The 27,658-nt window shown below is 36.0% G+C and overlaps 1 protein-coding gene across 1 annotated transcript; it reads right to left on the bottom strand.

Annotated features, from left to right (window-relative positions):
* Nucleotides 1-115: 115 nt before the first annotated feature.
* LOC138321141 (uncharacterized) lies at nt 116-26,841 on the bottom strand. The gene is made up of 8 exons (XM_069264590.1): nt 26,432-26,841; nt 23,546-23,765; nt 10,211-10,463; nt 9,097-9,221; nt 8,741-8,867; nt 7,735-7,920; nt 7,480-7,599; nt 116-7,364 (listed from the first exon to the last, which is right to left on the bottom strand). The coding sequence occupies exons 1-8, from the start codon at nt 26,454-26,456 to the stop codon at nt 1,665-1,667; spliced, it is 6,756 nt and encodes a 2,251-aa protein (XP_069120691.1). The 5' UTR covers nt 26,457-26,841; the 3' UTR covers nt 116-1,664.
* Nucleotides 26,842-27,658: the final 817 nt, after the last annotated feature.

Below are 27,658 nucleotides of genomic sequence, written 5' to 3'. Positions count from 1 at the left end.
TCACAAATATTGCAACATCAGAGATTTGGCTAAAAGTCCAAACACCGGAGATGTAATAACATCAGAGATTTGTCTAAATAAAAAGGACAATAACAAAAATAATAAAAATAAGTAATTATATGTTAATAGTTTTAATATCAAATACAATTAAGAATCTAGAGTTGATTACAAGAACAGCAATACATTAAATAAGCAAGATGATTAAGCGTGAAATTGTATATCGTCTGATATGTCATCCCTGCTTGATGAGTTTAAATAAACATGGAATCAAATAAAATGCAGTAACACAGATATGTTTACATTGGAAACAATGAAATCATACATTGATACGACCTTGGAGTTACTTAATGGCCTACACGACTCCACGAGCGCCGACCACAAAAACGTGAAATCCTCTAGAAATTCCTGTGTTAGAAATGTGTTGTAAGAAGTGTTAAAAATACAAATTATAACAAAGTTGCCATATAGACGATATTTTTATAATTACTTCTGGTGGCGATACATTTGAAAATGGCGTAACTAAATTTTATATTTGGAAAACCTTGACACCACGATAAGACACAGCATAGAAATGACGAAATAGCGGATGTTAGTTGTTTTTCTTTGACCAACGGGATGATACGAATGTTTGGTTTTCCTTTCTTAACTATAATTAAGACAGGTGCGTGTGTAGCATATTGTCTTGTAAGAATATATTGTGATATCATATCAACATTACAAGGACGATACAACATCGGCTTGTCACGCATTGTTGACATGCCAATAATATAAATTTCGTAGCGTAAACAAGGTTAACAATATACATATTCATTGACCCATATGGATGTGACGCACGATATGATACAAAGTAAGAATATTTGTCCCCATATCACTTCTAACCTTCCGTTCAAAATCTCCTGTATCATCCTCAAATAGGTGTACAGTTCAACTTGATTAAAACATATTCAAAACAAAATCGGACTTCTCTCTGATTTTCAATATATCATCCCGACAGCCTTGCTGACAGCGTCAATTATTCCACGTGTTAGAAAAGGCCTTAAGATCGGAGACTTTGAAGAGCATCGATCTGATCGTAAAAAGTCTTTAAATTAAATGTGAGTACTGATAATATCATAAATATTATAATCGAATCACGACATTGCAATATTTTCACCTTTTCTCGTGAAACCGACTCGAAAGTAAGAGGTTAAGCTTGGAATCTTATCACACAATAAATAACCTTACAATATCTGCTATGTTGAATGCAATGCATTTCAAAACCATTTCACTATATCATTATACATTACTATAATCGATACTAGTGAACCATTCGCTTGCAAAGTACAATGTAGATAATGAATAATTGGTTGTTCGGTAAAAAGTAGAGAAGCATGATTTCCCCATAACTGGAAAATTTGAAGAATATACTATTGATAATTTTACATAAATTTAATCAATGTGTACACTGTGATATGAAAATGGAATCATTAAATAACATGAATATCTGACGAGTTCATCGATATTATAAGATCAAAAGCATTGCATCTTAAATTATAGTACATTAGTGCAATAATAAATATTAATCCATGACCTCAGAATTTATAACAATATGGGAGGTAAAAATTGATGAATTTATGATAAGTATGATGTATGATATGTGTGAACCATATATGCCAAAGACTCCCCTATGCTTCCCATTTCCAAAGAACATCTGCTTTTGTGAGTCCTTTCTGTGGTCGCTTGTTGGCAATAACAGTTTCGTTCGTAGCCAAAGTAGGTGCTTGTCTCCGCGGTGTTGGCGGTAGCGGTGGGAAGTCTTTAGGCTCACCACCTGTTGATACTAAAACTTGGTTAGGCGTTTGCATAGCATTTTGTTTAAAGGATGCGGACGTCGTTGGTGCAAGTGTAGCAGGTCTTCGTGGCAACCTTCTACGCGTAGGCGTTGTCGGTGGAGGTCTCGTGGGCGGTGGGCGTGTTGGAGGTGGGCGTGTCGGAGGTGGGCGTGTCGGAGGTGGCCTTGTTGTTGGAGGCCTTGTTTGTAAAGGATTATTTTGGTTTAAAAGGTTTTCACGCAACAGCTGCACTAACACGTCGGTAAGGTCTGTATTTAATGGTGGTTCAGTAGGGAGTATTTGAGGTTGTATTTCTAACAAAATCGGTTTATTAACCTCAATGGTCGGGCTTGGTTGTGATGCAGCAACCGCGGCTAAAAGATTTTCAGCAGTCAAACTTTTCACCATAGGACTGTCTGGCATTGACATTCTATTTGCTGAAAGATTATTTATCAAATTTATTGCATTTGAATTTTCAATGCTCGTTACACCACCCACTGCTGCAGGCTGCCTTTCTGTTTCGTTGAGTATTCTTATTGCTGGTCCCTGTGGCGTATTATTCATCAATACATTATCAATATTGTTTAAAGGAACAATACGTATTGGTGGATCGAACGATGGCTTTGTGGGTGATATTGCAATTGTTGGTCCCGGATTTTCCAATCCAGAAGACGGCTGCTGTGCATTAATTTGAGCTAGCAGTTCTTCGATGGTTTTTTCGATTGCATTTCGATTTTCTGATTGACTCATTACTGCAACTGGATTAGCTCCGCTCCCAGTAACACCAATTATTCGATTAATTTCTGCATTGTTGTTTCCACTTATAATTGAATTCAGAACACCAATGTCACTTTTTAACAATGAATTTTGTGTTGCTAGAGTCCTTTCAGTATTTTGTTGGAGAAACGGTGGTAACTTCAGGTCGGTTATGCTTCCAGTTAAAGAATTCACAGGACTTTGTATTTCGATAGTTGTTGGTTGCCTTTCATTTTGAACCCCGACCACAGGGCGTTGGCGATCATTACCTGAACCCAGAATATTAAATATCCCTTGACTTTGAACGCCAATCGATGGTCTTTGTATACCAGCTCCTTCAACTCCGACAGCTGTTCTTTGATCACGCGTGTTTTGAACTGCAATCGGTGTTCTTTGGCTATCTCTTCCTGAAGATTGAAGCCCAATTACTGTTCTTGCCTGACCGGATTGTTCAACGCCTACAGCTGTTTTTTGATCTGTTGTACTTTGAACTGCGATTGGTAGTCTTTGTTGATTATTGCTTGAACGTTGAACACCAATTGCTGTTCTTCCTCGGCCAGATGGACCAACTCCTATAGCTGTTCTCGATTGACTTGCGCTCTGAACTGCAATCGGAAGTCTTTGTCGACTATTTTCTGAACGCTGAATACCAACTGCTGTTCTTGCCCGACCAGACTGTTCAACGCCTATAGCTGTTCGCTGGTCGATTGCGCCTTGAACTGCAATCGGACGTCTTTGTCGATCAATACCTGGTGGTTGAACACCAACTGCTGTTCTTGCCCGACCAGATTGTTCGACTCCGATAGCTCGTCGTTGGTCACCTGTACTTTGAACTGCAGTTGGTGTTCTTTGGCGATCCCTTTCTGAAGGTTGAACTCCAATAGCTGTTCTTGCCTGACCCGATTGATCAACACCGATAGCTCTCCGTTGATCAGGTATGTTTTGAACGGCAATTGGTATTCGTTGCCGATCACTTCCTGAACGTTGAACACCAACTGCTGTCCTCGCCCGACCGGATGGTTCAACTCCGACAACGGTTCTTTGCTCATTTGAGCCTTGAATGGCTATTGGCAACAATTGAGGCTCGTTTGCTGAACGTTGAACACCAATCGCTGTCCTTGCCCGACCGGATGATTCTACTCCAATAGCTGATCGTTGGTCAGATGTGTCTGAAATGGCAATTGGTAAAAGCGCAGGTTCGATAACTGAACGTTGAACACCAACTGCAGTTCTTCCTCGGACGGCTTCTTCCACTGCAATTGGCCTTCTTGGTCGGTCATTAACTGAACGCTGAACACTAATTGTTCTTTGGCGATCACTATTCTGAACGCCGATCGCCGGAGATCGGTTTACAGAGCTTTGAATGGCAACGTTTGTTCGTTGGCGTCCATTTCCTGTTCGTTGGACGCCTATCGGTTGCCTGGCACTTTCAGAACGTTGTACACCTATGGCTGTTCTCTGACGATCGGCCTCTAGGTTTCGAATTCCAATCGGTGTCCGTTGGCGTTCGTTTCCTACGCGTTGAACACCAATAGCAGACCTTTGGCGATCAGCACTTGTAGCTCCGACTGCTGTTCTTTGTCTTTCACCTACTCCTATTACCGATCTGCCAGCTTGCGTAGATTCAGCAGCAACTCCCATTGACAACCTTTGCCGATCAGTACCAAGAACACCAACTGATGTTCTTTGACGATCATTACCCTGAACTGCGACCGGTATTCTTTGTCGATTATTTCCAGTGCCAAGCACACCGGCTGTAATTCTTTGTCGATTAGTACTTTGAACTCCTACAGCTGCTCTCTGCCGATCAGCAGCCATATTTTGAACCCCGATTGGCGTTCTCTGTCGTTCACTCCCTGCATCATTCACGGCCACAGCTGACCGTCGTCTTGCTGGACCAATACCTACAGGATTACGTACACGATTTCTGCCGGATCTCTGCACTCCGACAACACTGCGCTGACGACCATTTCCTGAAACGCCTATTGTCCTCTGTGCCCTTTCTGCAGGAGTTAGGCCAACGGCTGTCCTTGACCGACTTCTCTGTATTTCTGAAATACTATTCCTGTTATTTAAAGAGTCTACAGCGATGTTTCGTTGCCGTGATAAACGTCCTCGATCATTGTTTGTCGCCAACCCAGAAGCACGAGACCTTCCTGTATCTGACATACGTCGTCGTAATGTTTCTACTAGTCCTGGTTCTCGAGAGCGAATTAGTGCCGGGTCTCTTATTTGTGGTTCACGTAAGTCTCTTTGAAAAGGATCATTCATGCCAAGTTGATCTCTTGTCAAAAGAAGTTCTGCTTCATTCCTTAACTGATCCCTTGCCAATGAACCGAGTCCGTTTTGTGAATCCAGCGGACCAGGGTCTGGTAACTGTTCAGACAAAATCATTGCGTCAAGAGCCCTTTCCTGAGCAGTGCGAGTATCTTCGGCTGGTCTTCCTCGTAATCTATCTTGAATATCCACAGTGCGTCCACCCCTTCGACTTGATGAGCTTCTTCCTCTGGATCTCCATTCTGGCACTTCTATAATATCAAACGGGTTGCCAGTTGGAGGTAAAGGAGTAACGTCTGTAAGTATATCCATCGGCAAACGGTTCGATCGAATTCGATCTACAGCAATACCTCTTTCTCTTCCTATCCTGGAGCGATCTCTTGAACTTCGTGGACGATCTAATGAATTAATCGAATTCTCTCTTGTAGCAGCTGCTGCGCGATCTCGAGAACTTGATTGACGATCCCGTCTAGCGGTGCGCATTCGCTGTCTTTGTCGAGATATAGTATTGTCACTACGTATATCGTTGGCCCCTGTAATGAATGATAACGGATCGTCTGTGACTGTAGACTGTCTCGGTTCTGGTGCTCTTGACCTACCCATACCACCTCGCGTTAAGCCAGACATCATTCCGAATAAAGAATTTATCATACCACCTAATCCGCCACCTCCTCTCTCATTATCATTTGTGTCCATCATTTGAAGCAACTTTCTAGACGTAAATTTAGAGCTTTCCTCACCATTGACACTCTCAATGCCTGGTTCAGTCTGAGCTTTATTGTCTTTATTTGTTTTAGTCGGCTTTGTTGACAAGGAGGCACTTGCTTTTGATTGATGTTTATCACTCGGTACAGATGTTTCTCTTTCTTGTGCGTTCCCCATTGCACTTTTTGAATTTGCTGTAACACCAGATTTAGCAGATACATCCGATTGACTATTTCGTGTATTTATAGATTTGTCTTTAAGGGTTTCTAAGGCCGTCTGTTTTCCTTTTAACGCTCCAGATTTGCTGGAGGATAGTTTGAAATCGTTCACTTCAAGAGGACTTACAGCAAGTGCACTACTTCGGGCTGCTGATTTCGATGATTTCTTTGGATTCTGTCCTTTCTTTAAAATTGACGAGCTAACACGTGTTCCACTCTTTGTTTGATTTGATTTCATTTTTTGTAACATTGAATCTTTTACTTTTTGAACAGATCTTGCAGATTCGTCTCCAACAACCCGGTTACTGTCCTTGGTATCAGTGGAATGTGTTTTAGTGACAGGAAACATAAGTGGAGCAGTCTTGGCGGCGGTTTCACTTGTCTTCTTTTTTTGTTTTCCATCAGACTTCGACAAGCGTTTTTCCGCAGCTGTACGTACCTCATCAACTACCTTTGCCTTCCCAATGACATCTTTATGTCCTTTGACAACGTCTTTTAAAGAATCGCTTATAGCAGTTCCTTTCACAATCGGAGTTTGTGCATTTTTGGCAGTCTGCTTTTGAACAACTGGTTTTAGACCTCTGTTTTTTGCTTGCATTCGCGGTCTACTTTTATCGTTACCGGTTGATTTCTCTGGACTGTTCGATGACTTTTTTGTATTCAATTTTACTAATGGATCAGTATTCATTGGTGAAGATTTTATCAGTTTTTTCTTTGAATTAGTTTTCGCTTTTTTAATCTTTGTTTTCATCTTCTTTTCATTTGTTCCTATAATATCGCTTAACACTTCAGTTTTCGGATCGTTAATGACTGGTTTTGCTTGAACAATCGTACGACGGGGACTGGTATCCAATATAATGGCTGGGTCCTTTTGTCCTTTCTTTGTTACTGAATCACTCTTATCTTTGGCATTCTTCAAATTAGTCTTGCTCTGTCTAGAGGACGGCCCAGTTAGAGGACTTTGGCGTGCACTGTCTGTTTGCTCAACGGGCCCGATTTCTACAATGTTCGATGTAACTCGATGTGCTGAGGTAGAAGGCTCTTGGCCATCAGGTTTATTTGTATCCGACCTGACATATGTTGAAGTCTTAGTTTGACTACCAGACAATTTCATGCCTGGGGTGATTTGCGTTTTTTCAGCTTGTACTTGGCTGTCCGATGGTTTTGTGTCCGAGCTGACTTTTTGTACTACAACTTTTCTTTGGCTATCGGGTGGTTTTGTGTCCGAGCTGGATTGCTCTCTAGCAGTCTGTGTGTTGCTATTAGATGATTTTAATTCTGGGTCAACTCTTTGCTCTGAAGGTTGTGTGTTGCTCTTTGACGACTTTGTATCCGAGCCGACTTGTTGGTCCAAATTGTGTGTTTGAATATCAGACGATTTTGTGTCCAAACTGACAACATTGGACGATATTGATATGGGATTGTCGGAAGCAGCTTTTATCACATCTGACTCAACGTCCTTCTTGTTAAGTTCCCTGATAATACTGCGAAGGATAGGGTAGGTTTCTCCCTGGCTACACTGGTCACCCCTAAAGTCGTCTAATGGAAGCGCCCAAACCATTATTCCACCAAACTTATAATTCTTGAGCCACTTCACCTAAAACATGAAATAAAAGCAAATTATAGTGTTAAATATTAAAAAGTTTAAATTGAAAATCAATCACTACGTCGCTTTAAACAATAGTTGATAATGATACTTCGATATTAATTACCTTTTCTTTGATGCTCTGCTCATTATCAAAGCCAATCCATTGGTCACCAAGCACCAAGTGGGGCACTTTCTGTGCATCGTCCCATGTCACCACTGCTCCTAGTTTAAGCATCCTGCATATCTGCAACAGAAAGTGCATTGTAAAAGAAAAGGGTGCAAACTACGCTACGCTTCCTAACATGGAGTAGGTTTAAGATATTTTACACAGAATGTAAAAGTTGAAAAAATACTATTTCAAACATGAAGAAATGCATACCTCATAGTAAGCCAAGAAACCAGCTTCTTTCGTATATGTACCGCTGACACTCCCGCCGGTAGCCAGATCGCCGATTGCGTTCTTGTTAGAGTCAGCAAGGGTATATCCGCGGCCGTACTGTGGAAAACCAACGATGAGCTTGCTGGCTTGTGCTCCCATACGAATAAGATAGTTCATCGTCCACGCCTGTACAAAAATACAGAGATAGTCAAAGTATTATGCCCTGTGATTGACTGTAAATTTGCTGAAATAAGTCAATAGTTGTCAAAGTATTTTACAATAAGCGTTTTAACGTATCACTGTTGGGAATGATATGGTACCATGGTACAAGTTATGTACAGAAAGTGAGATGTATTAACAATATCAATGCAGTTTGATATCTTATTGGATTACGTTAGTTTTGTACTGATTAGTGAAGTTCAGAGGTTGTTTTTTTTCAATAGTAAAATCTGGAGATGTTGAACCTGTTGATGATTTTCAAAGAATCTAAAGTTATCTGGCCGCCATTAAACTTAACAGAATTCATAAGATACGATAACTGACTTCTAGTATATTCCTATTTTCGTTACGGGGGTATAATAATAGCATATACCAGATTCCAGTTCTATATCGAAGTGAACGGGCATCTTAAATCTCGGTTGTACCAAAATAACAGTTTTAATCATCATCTGATATCACTTGCGAGGCACAGAGAATACCAATTAACAAGTCCATGAAACATGGCAAGCATGCAATGAAATTGACGGGTATTGAATAAAAACCAGTTAAGGATAACCAAAGATGGCAAAAACATTACCTTATGTCTAGAAATGAAGGATAGGGTATCATGAAAGGAAATCAATGAAGGTTACAAAGGGATATTATTGTTAGCTCAACTGCAGAAATTAAGTAAAAGTAGAAGTTACTTACATAGGCACTGCCTGTTGTTTAATCCCATTTCAATTTATTTGAAATAAAATTTTGTTGAAATTGAAATGAAAAGTATGAGTAGGAAAACATATCTTACCACATTGAGTTTGGACTGGTACTCAGTTGTGTCCACATTTCGTTTGAAGAGGGCGCTGTGGTGACCTATTGTGTTCTCCCAACTCCCATGGTAGTTATACGTCATGACGTTTATGATATCACAATACCTGGAACCATAAGTATAACGTTGTGAAATTTCACTTAAATATCTAAGAGATATTAAGTTATTTTGGTAGAATATATAATGTACTAATACCAGGACTCTTCCGTCAAATCACCACAGATTTAAATTTCTTCTGAATTTTATTCAAATCATGTACGTAATGATACTGCAATTAACAGAACATGCCGATTAAAAGACTTTTTTCTCTGTCGTAAAGCTCAGATACCACTTGCCTGGACACGTCCGGAACTTTGAATCCGTTACTAATCTTATCCTCGCTGGCCGGTACAGCTATAGACAGTATGAGGCGGTCTCTGGCTGGTGCTCTCTCCTCCTTCTCAAATACAGTGCTCACCTCCTATAATGCAATCAGTGAACATGTTATTACAAGGTTCTAAAAGGTTTACATTCTGCATTATTTAAGCATTGATTGTCTTTGAGTTGGCATTCATATTGGCTATGAATGCCAACGGAAAGACGTTCCATGCTTACATTTACATTTGGTTACAATTTTATGATGAAATCGCAAGGGATTCTGCATCTTTAAGGAATTAATCATTCAATATCTTCATGGATGGAACAGCCATTTGAACAGCCGTTTTCCGTGTTCATTAGCACGACAATTGTGACGTCACAATAAACGCTTGAAGTGCATAAACTATATGAATGCAAACTGCGCTGGGTAATGTTACATAGAGGGACTGCAATGAAAATGTAAATATTACATTATGAACTCGCATTGTCAAGACGTTGATGTTATTGTTCTTCTTTTAATAGCAATATGATATGACGCTATATATAATAAACGTTTTTAATCAATCCCTATTTTTTTTAAATCAAAGACCTTTTATTCAGTCAATATGTTGATATACCGCCCTGCTATAACATAAAATAATGATATCTGGCTACGACCTTAATAATAATTGCAATTTAACAAGGCGGTATTACATCATATTGCTCTTTAATTATTTAATTTATGATTACTTTTTAATTAATTATTGTTAGTATCTTACATTTTTGCAATTTCTAAAAGTTTCCTGGAGTAACATATCATTCGATAAACATATACAACAAAACGAATTAACCAAAAAATGTTTTCTACTAAATCAACAAAAATTTAGTCCAAATAAATCACCAATAGCATTTCGTACTGATACACACAAAAAAACCAGTAAGACAATGTAATCCTTTCAAACAAGATGTGACTAATTTTCTTTGAAAAGAAACACCAGAAGACATCCAGAAGATCATATCATATGTTTGAATGTAACAGTGATATATTAAACGCAGCCATGTGTAGTGGTTGGTGTACGTTACATATATGTACGAACTATGTTTATCATTTACCTTCAATAAAAAGGAAAGATTGTCTTTATCACTTGGTGAACCACCTTGGCTCCCGGGAAACTCCCAATCAATGTCAAGGCCATCAAAAAACCTCTTTCGCAGGAACGTCACTGTACTTGTAGCGAATTCTCTTCGTCCTGCTTCACTAGCTGCTAAGTCCGAGAAAGGTTTGGCGCCTGCATTCCATCCGCCCACCGAAAGTAAGACTTTTAACTTCGGATTGACTTTCTTCAGATCTGTTACGTGCTCGTACCTGTAATACAAATGTTACATTAAATATCTTAAATGGTGAGATTTTTTAGGTTTTTGTTTCTATTATTGTATGCCATGGGTAAATAACCAATAAAAATGTTTTATAATTCAAAATCGTTTTTGAAAATTTTCTAGATGTATACACCACAACGATATAATCAAAGTTTTCTGCTACAGTGTATATTTCAAATAAATATGAGGTTTTTTTCCTGATTTCTGGATGAGTCGCTTACATATTTTCTATCACAGTATATGAATTTTAGTAAAATACCAAACTATGAAATAGGCTTTTAGCTATTTTTAGTTATTATTATTTTGTTGTTGCTCATGTTTTTTTTTTATTATTTGATCAGTGATTTATCTGATCACATATTTCTATAAATCGCTTGGGTAGTCGACAGTAAAAACCCGTTTCATCATGTTGCATACTTTTATATTTGTGGTATACTATGACCTGATGTATGATAAGGTCACCTAAATACGTGATTGTTGTACATGTACATGGTATTTCTCTTCATTCCCGTTAGTTATTCTTATCAAAGAACTGTGCACGGTTCCAAAATCCGTTAAATTTTCAAACCTGTTATCTAGTGATTGAATTGTTGAATTTAAAATATCGAATACGTCTTTGATACAATTGGTATGTGTCATTGCCGATGTAGTTGTCATGGTAACCACCTAACCAAAATAATTACAAAATAAAAAATGTGAAAACTTTCTCATTTTGTTGGGTTTTTTTCTGATTGAAATCCTCGTATCGTTGGACAAAATTTCTATTTCTCCTACAGATGTTGCTTAAGTGTCTTCATATTTCAGTTGTTCAAGATTGCGTTTGTGTTTGTTTGCATAGTCCTGTACACAAACAAAAATCTCTATAAATCGTTTTGAATGTTAAATTGCAGATCTTCGTACTCTGGTTAAAACACCTCCTACGTTGTAAACCCACTATCAATCATATCAATGATAAACAAAGCAATATAAAGGTTAATAACTCTTGAATGGTCATATTGTATACATGTATGCAGATATTATTATGGGTTTCCTTTACGTTACATATTACACCAATTAATGGGTATGCTGAAGAGGTGTTGTTAAAAGGAATTTTGTCCTTTATGAAAAGAATAATATGCTAGAAAGTATAAAATAAATAGATAAATTGTTAGGTTGATAGCATGATATAAAACTAGTTGTAGACTATATCCCTATTGTACATTATAGTTTTATTGTGTATTAAGGTCTTTGGTCGAGCACCTGTTGGCTTACTTAACCGGACATGTCACGTCCGTACATACTTTATGTATATCTAACGACAAAGTAATGACGCACTCGTTTAACGTTATAATGATAGGGGTGATATATGTCCAGTGATATCACGATCAGTCAACGGGAGAACGTGAGGGGAAGTCCGATCACTACACCCATCATTCGATTTGTAGTGAAGGCTAAATGTTCGTTCTATTTGATTTACAAGTGCTGTGAACTCTATTACATGTTACCCAATATTTAAAAAGTGATTATCATATTTAAAGAGCTAAAAATAAAATAAAATGAGTCATGTTCGTTTTCTAAATGATTAAGTGCCACATTAGTTGAAAAAGATATGTTCAGGGCATAGAATGAGGAAGCTTGATTCTAGTGTGCTATACGCATTGGCTTACAACTATTTCATAGACAGGATGACCAAATAAGAAATATGCTTACTCTAACCAGCTTATATAGCATGTAGGTTGATGTTATCTAATTGTTAGATGACTTCAAAAAATGTAGCTCTTTGGGTAATTTCAATTTAAAAAAAAAATCACATACTTTGTATAAATTTTTGTTATAATGCCTCAGAAGCTTACAGTAGTGAACATATAGTTTTTCCGATATGATTTTTTTTTAATAGTTCACTTAAGTGTTCAAAGCTGCTCCCTATCAACCAACAACAGCTGGTAGCGTATGATACATTAACATCAACATCTATTAACCCATATATAATAATGTATAAAGTAAGTTAAATATCACTTTACCGTTGTTGATGATAGTAGCTGGGCAAAAAATTACAGAAATTGTAACAACGAATATGATTCTAGGCTGAATAAAACCTAAACCTAAACTAAATAATTTAGTATACAAAATCATTCTACGTTGTAGTAAGTGACGCGGTCTTTATGATCGACTGATTTAGATATCCCAATTTCCATTAATTACATAAAATGTATGATGTTGATTGGCGGATATATATTGTATGAACTAAGTTAGCTAATTTCAACTTACCACTTACAAAGAAAATTAGTTAAATTAATTACAATAATCTGGAAATACAGTCATGAGACAAACATATTCTTCACTGTTGTTTAACCATATATATGTGTGTATTTTTATATTTTTTTCTTAATTGTTCTGGAAAAAATGCAAATATTATAAGTTAAAAGTAAAAAGCTGAAAGCGTAGACAATTCTTCATAAGTATGCCAAATTTGGTTGAATTCCATCAATAGACGAGATCAGAAAATTCAAAGAAAAAAAAAGAAAAAATACATAGACTATATCATAGAAAATAAACAAACGTGACGAATACTGATGTCCAATGACTGCACACCTTAATTTGCTGCTTCTTAGCGATGAAAATTACAACATGTTCAATCTTATATAACTCCATGGGAGAATTCTGAACATACATATAATTTTAAATATTCACCATTCTTACTATATATTTATTATTATACTTAATTAATTAACTAAAAACTTTTGAATTGTTTAATTTGCATATGTTAAAGTCCTCATCAATATGTTGATAGTAGTATAAAAGGAGACCTCGATTGAAGTTGAGATGACTTGTGCCTGTTAAAGTCAAAATTGCTGTTATCTTCAATCTGATCTTAGATCTGCTATAAATGACAAGCGAATCAATTATGTGCAATGTTTTATGATGGTAAAATATAAAGATAATGCTTGATGAAAGGGTAAGCATTGATGACAGCTATGACTTTTAGTAATTGAAGTCTTCCCGAATTAAAATAACCTATACGCTAACACCTTTTATCAGACTACCGCTTACATTGTAAATCGTGAACAAGCACTTTTCAAAAATTCAGCTATACATACACATGTAGAATAGTAGCTACGCCGCAGTCACCCTCGATATTCCAGGGTTTACTATCACTACTATTACATCCACCAGAGGACTATGTCATAGCAAAACTGAAGGCTTTGTGTGCGACATCTTGAATCATTTTATGTAAATAAAAATAAAAATAGGTCGGTGGAACAGGTATACATATTTGACTTTGACGTGTGACGTCGCGCCTCTGTAATCTTCTAATAAATGTCTGTGTGTTTGTATTTGGTCAGGGTCTATGGTCTGACATACTTTCAGGTTACTTATGACACAATCCAAGGGTGGATATGGGTGATAGTATCAAGGATGGGCTGCAGTGTGTATATCCTAAATCGTACATTTTGTACCTATGCCTAGCCATCAATCAATGATGTTATATTATGTTACCGTATTAGACCCAATAAGCGCCCAGTGTGTTTAAAAATTGGAAAAAAAATAAAAGGTGCTAAGAAGACGCTATTACTGCAAATCTATACTGTTTTGTGTAGTTTTGGTCTCTATTTATGCTTGGGCAATTGAAATTGGGGCATCAAAAAGGGGAAGGGGTGTTTATAGGGACATGGACGCTTATAAGGTCGAATACGGTAGTATATCTAGCCTATGTTTTAATTGCTTTCTATTGCGACGTTAGTTTCTGAACCACATTATTTGTTTTTTTGTAATACAAAGCCTGTGTTCCTACAGTACACTGTAAACATTATGTAATACACGATAACATTTTATATGTTTGTGTTACATTGTAATAAACCATTAGCTTCTTTAACATATTGTATGATCGGTAATACAGTGTATGTTTAGACAATGCATCATATGTTTTCTGAAATACAAAAAATGTACACTGTAATTGATGTATTTACTACAACTATGCATGACAACAGCACGTTATGGGGGCGGGATTCGGACGGCCGTGTAGAGGTACACTGACATGCTTGAGCTACTTTATGTCAATCCACAGTCAGAATCAGTAGATTATGTTTAATATATCTGAAAGGTTTAGGTTTTTCAACATAAAAAAATATAGTAAAAACTTTTCTACTGATGACAAACATATTATACCAACAAACTCATACATTATGTTGCGATTAATCTGAGTTTCCAAACTTTTCACATAATGTACACAAATATCCACTACAAGTTGACAAAATGGCCTTTCATATATTAGAACTATATATGACACCACTGTGGCCTAAGGCATATGACACAAGACATATTTCAGTAACATTATAAACCTCTCAGTGTGGGGGTGGCACATCTAATATACAGCACTGAACAGCTGTGATATGACATAGGCACACAGACGTTGACAAAATCTACAAAAATCTCAATTTTATCACTGTCGAGGATTTTCTCAAATAAATCTTCAGTGATACGGACTTTCAAGCGACATTTGCTTCCAGATGGTTGTTTTCAACAACAACAACAAAAGTACAGATACATCTAATGATGTTCTTATTTATGTTATATTGTTGAAAACAAAATTAACGTTTCAGTCTCTTACATGTGAACAAAGATTAACGAAATACATTATATAGTATATCAACTACATTTCGATGTGTCAGCAAGGTTTGTATTTAGTGAGAGATTCTCTTCTTATCTACTAGACGTAAAACCATAAAGAGTGATTCGATCGTTGTAATCTTCCAAAATCCATATGTTAATTCCACCTTTACTGTCTCCAATAATTGTTCTAATAAATTAATTGTCGTTACTTCCGTAAATAAACGTTACTGTAGATGAATTCCGTCATTGTAAATCGGATATTCGTCAGTGTAGATAAATTCCGTCATTGTAACTCATATATTCTTCACTGTAGATAGATTCCGCCATTGTAACTCAGATATTCGTCACTGGAGATAGATTCCGTCATTGTAACTCAGATATTCTCAGATCACTGTAGATAGATTCCGTCATGTAACTCAGATATTCGCCACTGTAGATAGATTCCGTCATTGTAATCAGATATTCTTCACTGTACATAAATTCTGTCATTGTAACTCAGATATTCGTCACTGTAGATAGATTCCGTCATTGTACAAATGTAACTAAGTTATTCGTCACTGTAGATAGATTCTCCGTCATTGTAACACAGATTTTCGTCACTGTATATAGATTCCGTCATTGTAACTCAGATATTCTTCACTGTAGATAGATTACGTCATTGTAACTCAGATGTTCGTCACTGTAGATAGATTCCGTCATTGTAACTCAGATATTCGTCACTGTAGATAGATTCCGTCATTGTAACTCAGATATTCTTCACTGTAGATAGATTCCGTCATTGTAACTCAGATATTCGTCACTGTTGATAGATTCGGTCATTGTAGCTCAGATATTCGTCACTGTAGATAGATTCCGTCATTGTAACTCAGATATTCGTCACTGTAGATAGATTCCGTCATTGTAACTCAGATATTCGTCACTGTAGATAGATTCCGTCATTGTAACTCAGATATTTATCACTGTAGATAGATTCCGTCATTGTAACTCAGATAATTGTAACTCAGATATTCGTCACTGTAGATAGATTCCGTCATTGTAACTCAGATATTCGTCACTGTAGATAGATTCCGTCATTGTAACTCAGATATTCGTCATTTTAGATTCACTCCAGCATGTCTCCAATCAATAATCTTTCTGATAGCTATGTTGGCAATTATTGTTTCTGTGTAGTAATTTGGTTCTTACCGTACAGAATTACATCATTTTGTCCCCAATAACCTTTCTTGTAGAATAATTCTAATTGTATGATTCCTGATTCCGATAATCGTTACATGAAATCACATTTCTTTCATCGATGAGTGTTTCTGTAGATTAATCCTATCATTACTTTTGACTCCGATTAGATTACTGAAGAGTTCCATTTTCATTTTTCATCGATAATCATCTCAATATAAATGCTCTTATCTATTTGTTTTGATATGGTGACTGGACGATGTCCTCTGTGGTCACTGCATCAGCAAAACAGGTGGTATACCTTTGTATTAAACTGTTTATACATGACAAGCCGACAATTTTTGCTTTAAGTTAACAAATGAAATCTGTATATTTCTTGTTGAAACGTATCAGTATAATGATTAATACAATATTGATCATGTTCCAAGTCGTTAATGATTTTGTGTGGCGAAAACATTATCGTTAAAGATTTGTATAAATAAATTAATAAAAGATTATTCAAGAGAACGACGAATGTATATGCACTCGTCCTTACAGGAGACGCGCCTCATTAAATCTGATGAAGATATTCATACTGCTAAGGTGAGATAACTTTGTCGTGTGTCAGTGTGACACCAGTAATGAATACAGAAAGTTTTATAATCCCGATTTAATGAGGAGACGACTACAACAGACAAATACGACATATTTATGTACATTACTTGTGTAATATGCGTTACGTTACGTGGCATTGATTGTGCATGTGTCGGATGATTTGTTCTCTCATACCTACGGATGTAATACTACATTTTCTCGTGCAATACACTTGTGTCGTATAAGGTTGAAAATAAGCCGAGGATTTTACAATATTTTGTGATCCCTCGCGTAGAATATCCCTAACCTTCATATCCACAAATGAAAGAGTATTTTTCTCTCATACCTCGACGTTTTATTGCAATTTTAACACTATGATCTTCTGCCATTTTGTAAGAAATTCGAAAAAAACGCGACTGCTAATCAATTCTCGAAATATGAAAATTGCTTGATATTTTCAACGCAAATCTCGTTTTTGTACCTTTGAAAGTAAACACAGTCTAGTTTCTGAAAGAAAAAAATGTTTAAATTGTACTGAGAAAATAGTATTTAAAAATTTTGTTGACGCTGTTTCGTCTGGGAGCTTTATTGCATTATTAGCCATGCAATGTAGCCTTTGGCGTCATAAGTCTATTGCCCGAGACCAACCGGTAGCTAGGGGATAATTCTCTCATACCTACAGAATTACACGGCTACCCATGCAACACAACTTGTGATGATATTTGTTACCATTTCTGAGAATCTATAGGCGCATATGTAGTACTTTTGTAGGATAGAGGAATGTTAAACTAACATTCGGTGAACTAAGTGGTCAACAGTGTTCCTCGACAAAAAATAAAACCTTTTTATTCCGTTTACAAAAGCATGCTAAAATGTTGTAGGGAAGATATATATTTCATAATGTATTTTATATAAAGATGAACGCAATCTGATGTTGTTTATTCATTATTGTTAGACAAAAAAACATGAAAACAATAAAAGTTTCTGTTCTGTTTACCTACACATGAACTTTGAAAGGGACAATTCAGTCTAAGAGTACACTAACATTTGCACGTATATCGGAAACAAACTAGTTTTAAAGGGACATGAACCTTAAATAATTTGTTCTGTATGCTCAGATATGGTTTTCAGATGTTTATTGAATAATTTATTACAATGATTGGTTATCTAAAACGACAGGAAAACGTGGGAATACCTACCGAAAAAATGATAAAAATAGACCGTCATATTCTATTTTTGGAACACAAAACGAAAGCTGGCCGAAAGCGAGGTTATAACGAACAACAAACTTGCCGACATGACAAGGAATATTAGTTTTCCACATTTTAAGATTATTTTCTAATTTACGATGGTTGAAAAATGAACTTTAAGCCATATTTGTTATAAAACAATTTGCATTTAGCGTAAGAATGATAAGCCAAAAGTCAAACGAGACTTTTCATTCGACACAACGACAGGGCACCGCGAGGGGCGGTTCCTGACTTATTGCACCTACAGAGACCGGACAGAAGTATTCGGACAAAATGGCCGCCGTAACGTCATGTGTACATCTCGCTAGGAAAATAAAACCCTTTATAAAAAATATATGTGTTGTGATACTGACCTAATATTTGGTGATCTGACCCTTGGACTTTCGTACTTCCTTCAGACGATCGGGGATCGATTGGTATAAACCTTGAATGTATTCTACATCAATGCCTTGCCAGATGATTTGTATTGCGTCAAAAAGTTCTGTTTGATTAGTGATGTTGTTGACCACTGTTTTTAGTCGTATTTTAAGTTTTAACCACACATTTTCGATGATATTTAAATCAGGACTTTGTGGGGGCCATTCTAAAACGTGAATACCATGGTTTGTAAAAATTCAGACACAACACGAGCCTTGTGAACCGGAGCATTGTCCTGTTGAAAAATGTAGTTTTGGTTTGCGAAGTGTCTCGCTAAAACTGGCCACAAATTCTCTTCCAAAATTTCAATATATTTTAGTGAATTGATGGTTCCATTTACACTGCAAACAGTACCAACTCCATGATGGGTAATACACCCCCAAATCATCACGGAAAGTTTCCGGTGTGACCGCGGACAGATGCAGGCTGGCCGGTATGCCTCGTCTTTTCGCCTCCATATAAAAATTCTGTTGTCATTACCGATCACGATTTGACTTTCATCAGAAAAAATAACATCTTTCCAATAGTTTTCTAGTCAGATTTCTTTTAGCAAAGCAAAATGTCACACGTTTCCTCAAATTGACTTCACGCACAACCATGGTTTTCTTCACTACCCTTCTACGGTATCCCTGATTTTTTAAATTCTGGTCAATCGTTTTACTACTAACCTGTACATCATTTACAGTGTTCCTGTAGTCATTTAATTCGGCTGTTACTTCATCCAACGTTTTTCTCCTATTTCCACGCACAACTTTTAAGAGCCTTCTCTGGTCCCGATCTGTCAAATATTTTCTATGTTTCCTCGTCTCACATATCGTTTCCAAATATCAGAAATTGTAGATTTTGGTATGCCTAACCTATCTGCAACAATTGTTTGTTTTATCCCACCTTCTATCATCGCTACGACCGATTTTCTTAAGCCTGATGTCACTTCTTTACCACGACGACCCATGTTATTTCCTTGAATTCCTGCGATTCCGTCAGCAGACGACGTAATTTATTTTTACCGCCACAACATTACGCATGACGTCATCTTTCCGATGACGTATACGATGACGCGAACCAAGCCGCCAAACTGGATTTATTCCGATTTTTACGCGCCGCGCGAAATTTAGCGGTATATATCACGACGCGTTTGTCCGAATACTTCTGTCCGGTCTCTGTATGTACGTCACGCAAGTATAAAGTGGGGAGTTGCTCCTGTCTCTTGCATTTCAGTGATCCATTAACAATTAAGGATTGTTAGATTGCATTTATGGAGATATAAATGCAATCTGGGTGGCAGATAATAGAATAGCGCCGTAGGGCGCTATGAAATTCCACCCAGATTGCATTATATCTCCAAACATAACAATCTTTTGTTATATTTACATTTATTTAGTTCAAAGTAAAACTAATGAGATGCGAGTGAACTCCGAATTCCGCTTCAGCTTAACCAACGCCAATTCAATGGATAAAAAAAGTCCCTATAAAATTGAACAGCATTTGTTTTCAATGCTTTTTTATTAATTATCCGACTTTAAAGATTTTTCATAAGTTCATAACAAAAGTTCACCATAATGTCAATTTTCCGTAATATGGGTCAGATCGCATTCATTTAGTAGATATTACTACACCAATCTAGGCTGCATTTATTGGCTCATAATGCAGATCACGGTTATCATTAGAGTAATGGGAGTCGCAGTGGCAAAATGTAAATATTAATATTTACCTACTTTCCCAATCGCGTACGTTACTGACTCTTGACGTACACTGTTTTCTATCGGAATTCGTTTATGTTCGCTTGGTGACCACCTTATATCCCTACGGCCCAATAGTCCGAAGTCCCATTAGTCCTAAGGCCCGTTAGTCTGAAGGTCCAATAGTCCTAAGGCCCGTTAGTCCGAAGGCCCGATAGTCCGAAAAAAAATAATATAACTGGAATTTATATGTGAACAGTACTCGAAATGTTTATTACGGTTTTCGATGCAAAAGATTTGTTGTAAATTTGCTAAGGTATACTTACATGTATGTGACTATAGATTTGATGAAAAATGATAATAAACAACGAAATGTTGCGAATTTTAAAAAAGAGCATAATCTTGAAATACGTAAACGTATCTGATATTAAAGAGTATATGAATTTTAATTTAGAATGCAATCCGGTTTAACATCACCCCCCAAAATATCATTATGCGGACCATTTCTGTCATTAAGGGTAGAATAAACAAGTCAAAGAAAGGAGAAGAAACGCAAAATACGTGTACATATTGTAAAATATAACGTATATAAGGTATAATAAAGGTCATTTTTCGGTAAAATTTGATTATATATACATCATTTTTTCATGGAGCAACGTTAACACTAATGCAATCAAATTACAGTGTACATAAGGATTACAATCGGACATCTTAAAGCTCGTATGCTTGTGAGATATCTTTTAAAATATAACATATAAACCTGTTTTAGTATTATTTTTTTATTTTGATGTAATTTTGACCTCGCAATGCTCCATGAAGAAATGACAACTTGCCGTCCAACCGTCCATATAAATTGTCAGATCAGCACTGCACAAAAATGTTTTCGTGAAAATACTTGTACTTTAATTGTAACAACTATATAACTTGCAATATTTACTAATTTTCGGACTAACGGGCCTTCGGACTAAAGGGCCTTCGGACTATTGGACCTTCAGACTATTGGACCGGACCTTCGGACTATTAGGCCGTAGGGATATAAGGGTGTCACCGTTCGCTTCACCCACGTTTTTGACCCACCATTTTGTTTACATTCTATATTTGAGCAGTGCATTGTGGGAGGTCATCACTACAGTTCAACACTACTATACTGTCGTTACAAAATTCGACCGGGCCGGTTCAAAATACCGAAAGATGGAATTATTTTATTTGACACATTTGCGCAATAACTGATATATATTACTTAGTAAGGTATCTGAAACGTCTTAAATATGTATTTTACTCAAATTTACATGGTTTATTTAGGTTCATGTCCCTTTAATAGAAATTAGATAAGTTGGTTTTACTTAGTCCGCTAACCTGCCTATATTATCATGCTTTTTAAATTTAAATTTTTTTGCCTAATTTATATATATATATTTTTTTAAAAGCCTAATAATATAGGCAGGTTTAGCGGACTAGGTTTTACTATGACATGCCAGACAAGCCTCACTGTAATAAAATGTATGTGAGATGTTCAAACTCGCTTACTGTCCGCAATTACACATAGTGGTCGGATGTATTGAATTGCGAACCCTGGCCCTTGCCAGTTTTGTAAAGAATTTGTTGTCTAGAACTACTCAAATCGCTCTTACAGTAGTGTGTTTACCTTATCAGATGCATGTTTTTGTCTGAAATAACTTCATCAACTCCTCAGTGGCCATTTTCTTGGGAATCGATACAGCGTGCATATTGTACCTTAATCTAATGATATTAGATCTCGATATTGAGAAACTTCTGATGTGCAATATCGAGATCTAATGCCCGAACCCTATACGAGTCTTCGCAAGTTACGCCCTCGAATTAGAGCGGAACTTTGACGCTTAATTACCAAGTGAAAAACTTACCAGAATGTCAAAAAACATGTATAGCGTGAATCAGTAGTTATCCATGAACACATCCTGGTATAAGAATAGGTATGACATAACATTAATCCACGGAATAATCACACATTTAAGAGCTGACCCATAGCATCGCTGTATAATCTAGGTTAATTCCTATTCAAATTTTCGTCACTTCCGGTTTATCAAATTATTGTACGGTGTATCAAATGGAAAGATAATATTAATAGTGGTAACCAAGGTTGTTTATATGCACGGAAACAAGTATTTTTTATTAGTTCTGATTGATTCTGGAAATATTTAAATAAATTAATGCATTTTAGTCGAAATACTGCAAAATATTTCATAGTTAAAGATACTTTTACTTTCCGTCACCATTCCGTAATTTGTAACAACCGATTAAAAATGGCGACCGGGTAGACTTACAAATAGTGGTGGGGGTATAGAAATGTCTAAATTCGGTATAACAGTGCAATAGTGACGTTTTGAATTTTGGATTTAACATGATTTGAGATAATTCTTTCAGGATATAAAAGGTTAGTGTAAACACAACTTGAAATTTTGAATTTATATCAAGCCCATTTCTGCGCCGTGTGAATCCTGCCTCGATTGTTAGAGGTTAGACACGACGTAATGATCAAAAGTGTCTCGTCGTGCTATACCTCTAACATTGTTGGAGTAATTGTACCTGCTTAATCGTATTGATCAACGGAATTACAATCGTGAAAGTTGTCGTGTCGATATCTTATGTTATATGTTTCATAAGGAATGTAGAACAATACATTTATATCATATTTTGTTTCCTAGTTATGTAACAGAATTAGCTTCACTGAATTGTCCCTCTAATTATTAGCACGAACTAGTATACAAGGACAATATTAGTAATCTCTCTAACGTATTTAATTTATACCCGAATTCACCAGCTCCCACCAACTTCGTTATGACGAGTTCATTCTTATTTGAAGCAATACAAGATTCTACAGCATGCAGGTTAAAGATGTTCCATCGCCGACAGAGCATGAATGATATTCATTATTTGAACAATAATTGGCGTTTAATCGTGTATATATATATGCCTAATTAGCACAAAAATAACATAAAATAATTTAGTTCGCCTTTGGTGCATGCGCAATCAGTACTTCATTCCATATATGATATTGTGCCACGGAATTTTTTCGGGGTGCAAAAATTAATTATTTTTCATGTTTTTAACTTGAAGTAAATCAGAAGCTAAAACTTTTTAATAGTGGTAATGGTGTAAAGTAAGTAACTTTTGTAACTGAGAAAATACTAAATCGTCTGTTACTGTTTTTGATAGTGAAAAAATATCCTTTGTCGGCGGTGGAGCATCTTTAATGCAAATTAACTTATTTCCGCATGCGAATAAATCATCGTGACAATCTAAACTAGGAGGTTTCCTCGAAAATAAATAGTTGACAAAAATGTCAGTTGTCACAAAAACTCGAAATTTACATCGCCGAAAAATCAGTTAGATTTCATAATATTACTTACAAGCCTTTCTTCCAGGGTACTGTCTCATCGTTCCATTCAATGGGAACTATCCGGTTTCCGGCGAGTTTTGCGAACGCAAAAATGACGTGAGTACATAGAAAGGGGTCTATGTCTGAAGGGAGGAACTTGCCGATATCTGAACGGTACTGAGACCAGTTTGTGTAGTAGCATATCTTCTTATAGGGATCAGCACAGGCAGCACATACCAAAACAAGTGTCACTGTAAAGAAAGGAAGATACTTGTATATAGGAAAATTACAGAGTTAGCTCCCTTATGGGTAGGTATCGATTGTTACGTCATTATCTTGTGAGCGCAATTCACGTCATACCGAAAAGTTTGGCGTTACGCTCGCACATGACATCACAATAAATAACTACCCGGAAGGGCTGTTAACTCTGTATTATGTAAATACAGAATAAAGGCAACATGCTAATACGACCACTTTTATTAGGTCCGAAATAAACAATTTCAACACAAGTCAACCTGTGTATTAAGACCAACCGGCTTTAAAGACAATTTTCCACTATCCCTTTGGTGGTCTTCATGGACTGGTTTGAGCTTCATCTTATTTAAACAAAATGGTCACTATATTTTATTTCAATATGTCAATGAGCAATTTGATTTTACAGAATTTAGTTTACCTCAATATTTTCATGCCACTAGACACAAATAGACACAATCATTCTGCCTTACAACGTGGGGTTTCACGTCATTTAGAATAAGTGTTACTTACGTATTAGAAAAATGTGAGATTCCAAAAAAAGCGAGATTACCATGTACTTTTACACCAGTAACACGTGTAATATCATGATGACGTCAGCGGTAACACAAACAATACAAATTGTCCACTATAAAAAGTTCAGGTATACAATACGATGATGTCAACATAAGTTAATGCTAGGTAAACTGTCGCCATCAAAAATATGCTAAAACGTTTATAGATACCAGATAGAGCATACCGAGAATGGAATGACGAGTCTACATCTCTGGAAGATATACTATATACTGTATAATACATTCATAAATATCAATGACGTCAAAATTGTTCCACCATATAGGTATGTGAGGAAGGTAGACCTGATAATTAACAAGGAGACTGGTGTAAAGACGATTTACCTTATTTCTGATAACATTTCCATGAAAAAATTCTTAGTAAAAACAGTTTATTGTAACTCACTCAACCAAACAAACAAAAACAAAAAATAACAAGAAAATGTAAAGACAATAAACACAACGGTATCTTAACTATCCATTGAAATTATTTGATTGCATGTATAATTTACTATTCATTTATTTATAGATTTTATTGGATTTCTTAAATTTAGTTATTTATTTTATTATTATTTTTTTGCATGCCACATAAATTGTAGCTATATATTGAATACTGTGGAGAAAACAGTGACACATTCATTAATACATTGAAATTGTCTTGTTATATTGATATAGCAAAATTAACAATATGTGATATACTTTAGTACAAACGTATACTGAACCTTCCTACAGAAAACCGTGAAATAATTAGCTAGATTATGCTAATAAGAAGACATTCATTTTCCATGAAAACTTGCTTTTCGGCGTCAACTCCCTTATTCCTGTTATTAAATTGTAATATTTGAGACAAGTGCGCGTTGGTACTATTAATTAGCGCCAAATCGTGTATAAACTTATGGCCTTATCACGTAATACACCAAGGATCCATGGACCTGTCACAGACAATATGTGGGGAAAATGTTAAATTGAAAGAAAAAAAAGATATCTTATCTGAAAGTCAAAAATATTTATATACAGCATGTGCACACATATATACATCTATTTGTTACTTCCGTTACAATATGGATTATATTAACTTATATCTACATTATATTTAGAATACAATAATGAGAAATGCATTAACGTTACAAAACTGGACACATTCACGTTTGTTTTTATTTCAGTCTGCTGACTCATCAGTTGGATATACATAATTACACAATTTTAAAGGGTATACCATATAATACAAACGTAGACAATACTAAATTAGTAAGGGTATAACTAATTAATTAATGAAGACCGTTTTACAATAGCAGTTTCAGCATTCTATGTGAGATCAAGCTAAAACCTTTTACCTATTAAATGATTACGGCTCACTTCAAATGAAATATTCACTAATTAGATTTTAACCAGATAAAGACGTCAATAGTTAACGTGATATATATTCTTCGCTTAAAATCTAACTTTAAATCTAACTATTCTTTTCTTTTTCGATTTCCCAAATTAAAGATGATCCACCGCCGACAGAGCATAAACGATATTCATCATATGAACAATAATTGGTGTTTAATCGTGTATATACATATGTATATGCCTACTTAACACAAAAAAATAATATAAAATAATTTATTTCGCCTTTGGTTCATGCTCAATCAGTACTTCATTCCATATATAGGATATAGTGCCACGGAAATTTTTTCGAGATGCAATTAATTATTCTTCATATTTTTAACTTGAAGCAAAATTAGAAGCTCAATTTTTTCAATGGTGGTAATGGTGTAAAGTAAGTAACTATTGTAACTGAAGAAAAATAATCATTCGTCTGCTCGTGTTTTGATAGTGAAAAAATGCCATTTGTCAGCGGTGGAGCATCTTAAGCAATTTTCTGCTTCAACTTAAAAAAAAACAAATCCCGTATGGTCATATATTAACACTGTTGATAAATAAAAAATAGGAAATACTCTTTTGTACAGCAAATAGTATCTTCAGCAAATAGTATCTTCAGTAAAATTGTTTTCGTTCACAAATGATTTATCTAAACTTATTATGAAACCATTTGACACGGCCATTGGAGAATAATAATATCAAAACAAGTACCGTTGAGGCAATAGAGACAAAAATATCGAAAAACTTACCTGTTAAAATGGATTTCAGTTCCATGATATAAATAAATCGAAAAATTATAATCCTTTATCACACCACACACTAGTCACGCCTCGCTTATTTCCGTATCATCATGAAGACACTGCAAGGAGTACCGTTACATCCCGAACCGTCGTCAACTACGCGGCGCATTCGATAACAACACACCTATCGGTATCGTAACACGGTCGACAACGAGACAAAGCATGGGGCCCGCGCCGAAATTATGATCGATCTCGTTTGTCATATTATACTGCGTGTTGCTTGTCTCATGTGCATAGCTGACCATTAAATAGAAGTACCGGTGTAGTTCCTGTTGGTCAGCTTTTACTTGTCAAGTGACAGACATTTACGACCAAGGAGTATTCAAGCCGGCTGTGTTGACCACGTTTACGAATAAACCTGGTGTAATTATGCTATTATTGGTAACGTGTTAACCAACTTGTTGACGAAAACATCATTGTCCCTATTATCTTTGTAAACATTTTTCCGTGTATATACCTACAAATGATTTTCACATTATGATAGAGGGAATCACCTCATTAATAGATATAAGTAATTATGAACTATACATTAGAAATACCTAACATTTACCAGGTGGTTATCAAGGTATGCTAACGAACAATGACCTGTTTTGTGTGAATAAAGAAATCATGAAATCATATCTTTTACATATCTTTATAGGCTAACTGTACATTTAATATCAATAAATAATTACATATCACCACGCTTTGGTTTGTAACGATTGTGTATACCGGCGAAGTCGGATAGGCCAATTTTACGTAAACAACTGTCAATTAGCAATTTATCACGTGCAACAAATTAACAAAGATTTATTTATGGATGAAATTAATATAATAAAGATTTTCTTCCTTGTAATTCGTCTTTCATAAACTTTTAAATCATGTGCGTCTTAAACTGCAATGACTGTTAATTAAACAAACAACGAAAAACAGCACTTGGACGGGGTTGAATTTGTTTGAAAAAATCTTTAATACCACTCGACAAACAAACAAAAATGTGTGCCCATGTTCTTTGCACATTCTAAGGTCAATCACAGCCCTAATCTGTCGATGATTTGTTAAAATTTCTCTGAAGTCTATGAAGGCCTGACAGCAGACCGCCCCCCCCCCCTCCTGACTGCAGACCCCCCCCCCCCCCACTCCTTTCTCCTCCGAAACGCTCGTTGTACAGTTGAGCCCATTCGTTAAAGGTTTTTA

This window comes from Argopecten irradians, chromosome 4 (genome assembly GCF_041381155.1).
Source record: "Argopecten irradians isolate NY chromosome 4, Ai_NY, whole genome shotgun sequence".
NCBI lineage: Eukaryota > Metazoa > Mollusca > Bivalvia > Pectinida > Pectinidae > Argopecten > Argopecten irradians.
The sequence above is the reverse complement of the archived record's forward strand: the minus strand, read 5'-3'. Positions and strand labels throughout refer to the sequence as shown.

Bases quoted from the DNA above. Each gene is read 5' to 3' on its own strand.
- LOC138321141 (XM_069264590.1), bottom strand. From the start codon at position 26,456: ATGGAACTGAAATCCATTTTAACAG. The intron at 23,766-26,431 runs GTAAGTTTTTCG...CTTTCTTTACAG, and splicing joins ACTGAAATCCATTTTAACAG to TGACACTTGTTTTGGTATGT. The intron at 7,365-7,479 runs GTAATTAATATC...TTCATGTTTTAG, and splicing joins AGCAGAGCATCAAAGAAAAG to GTGAAGTGGCTCAAGAATTA.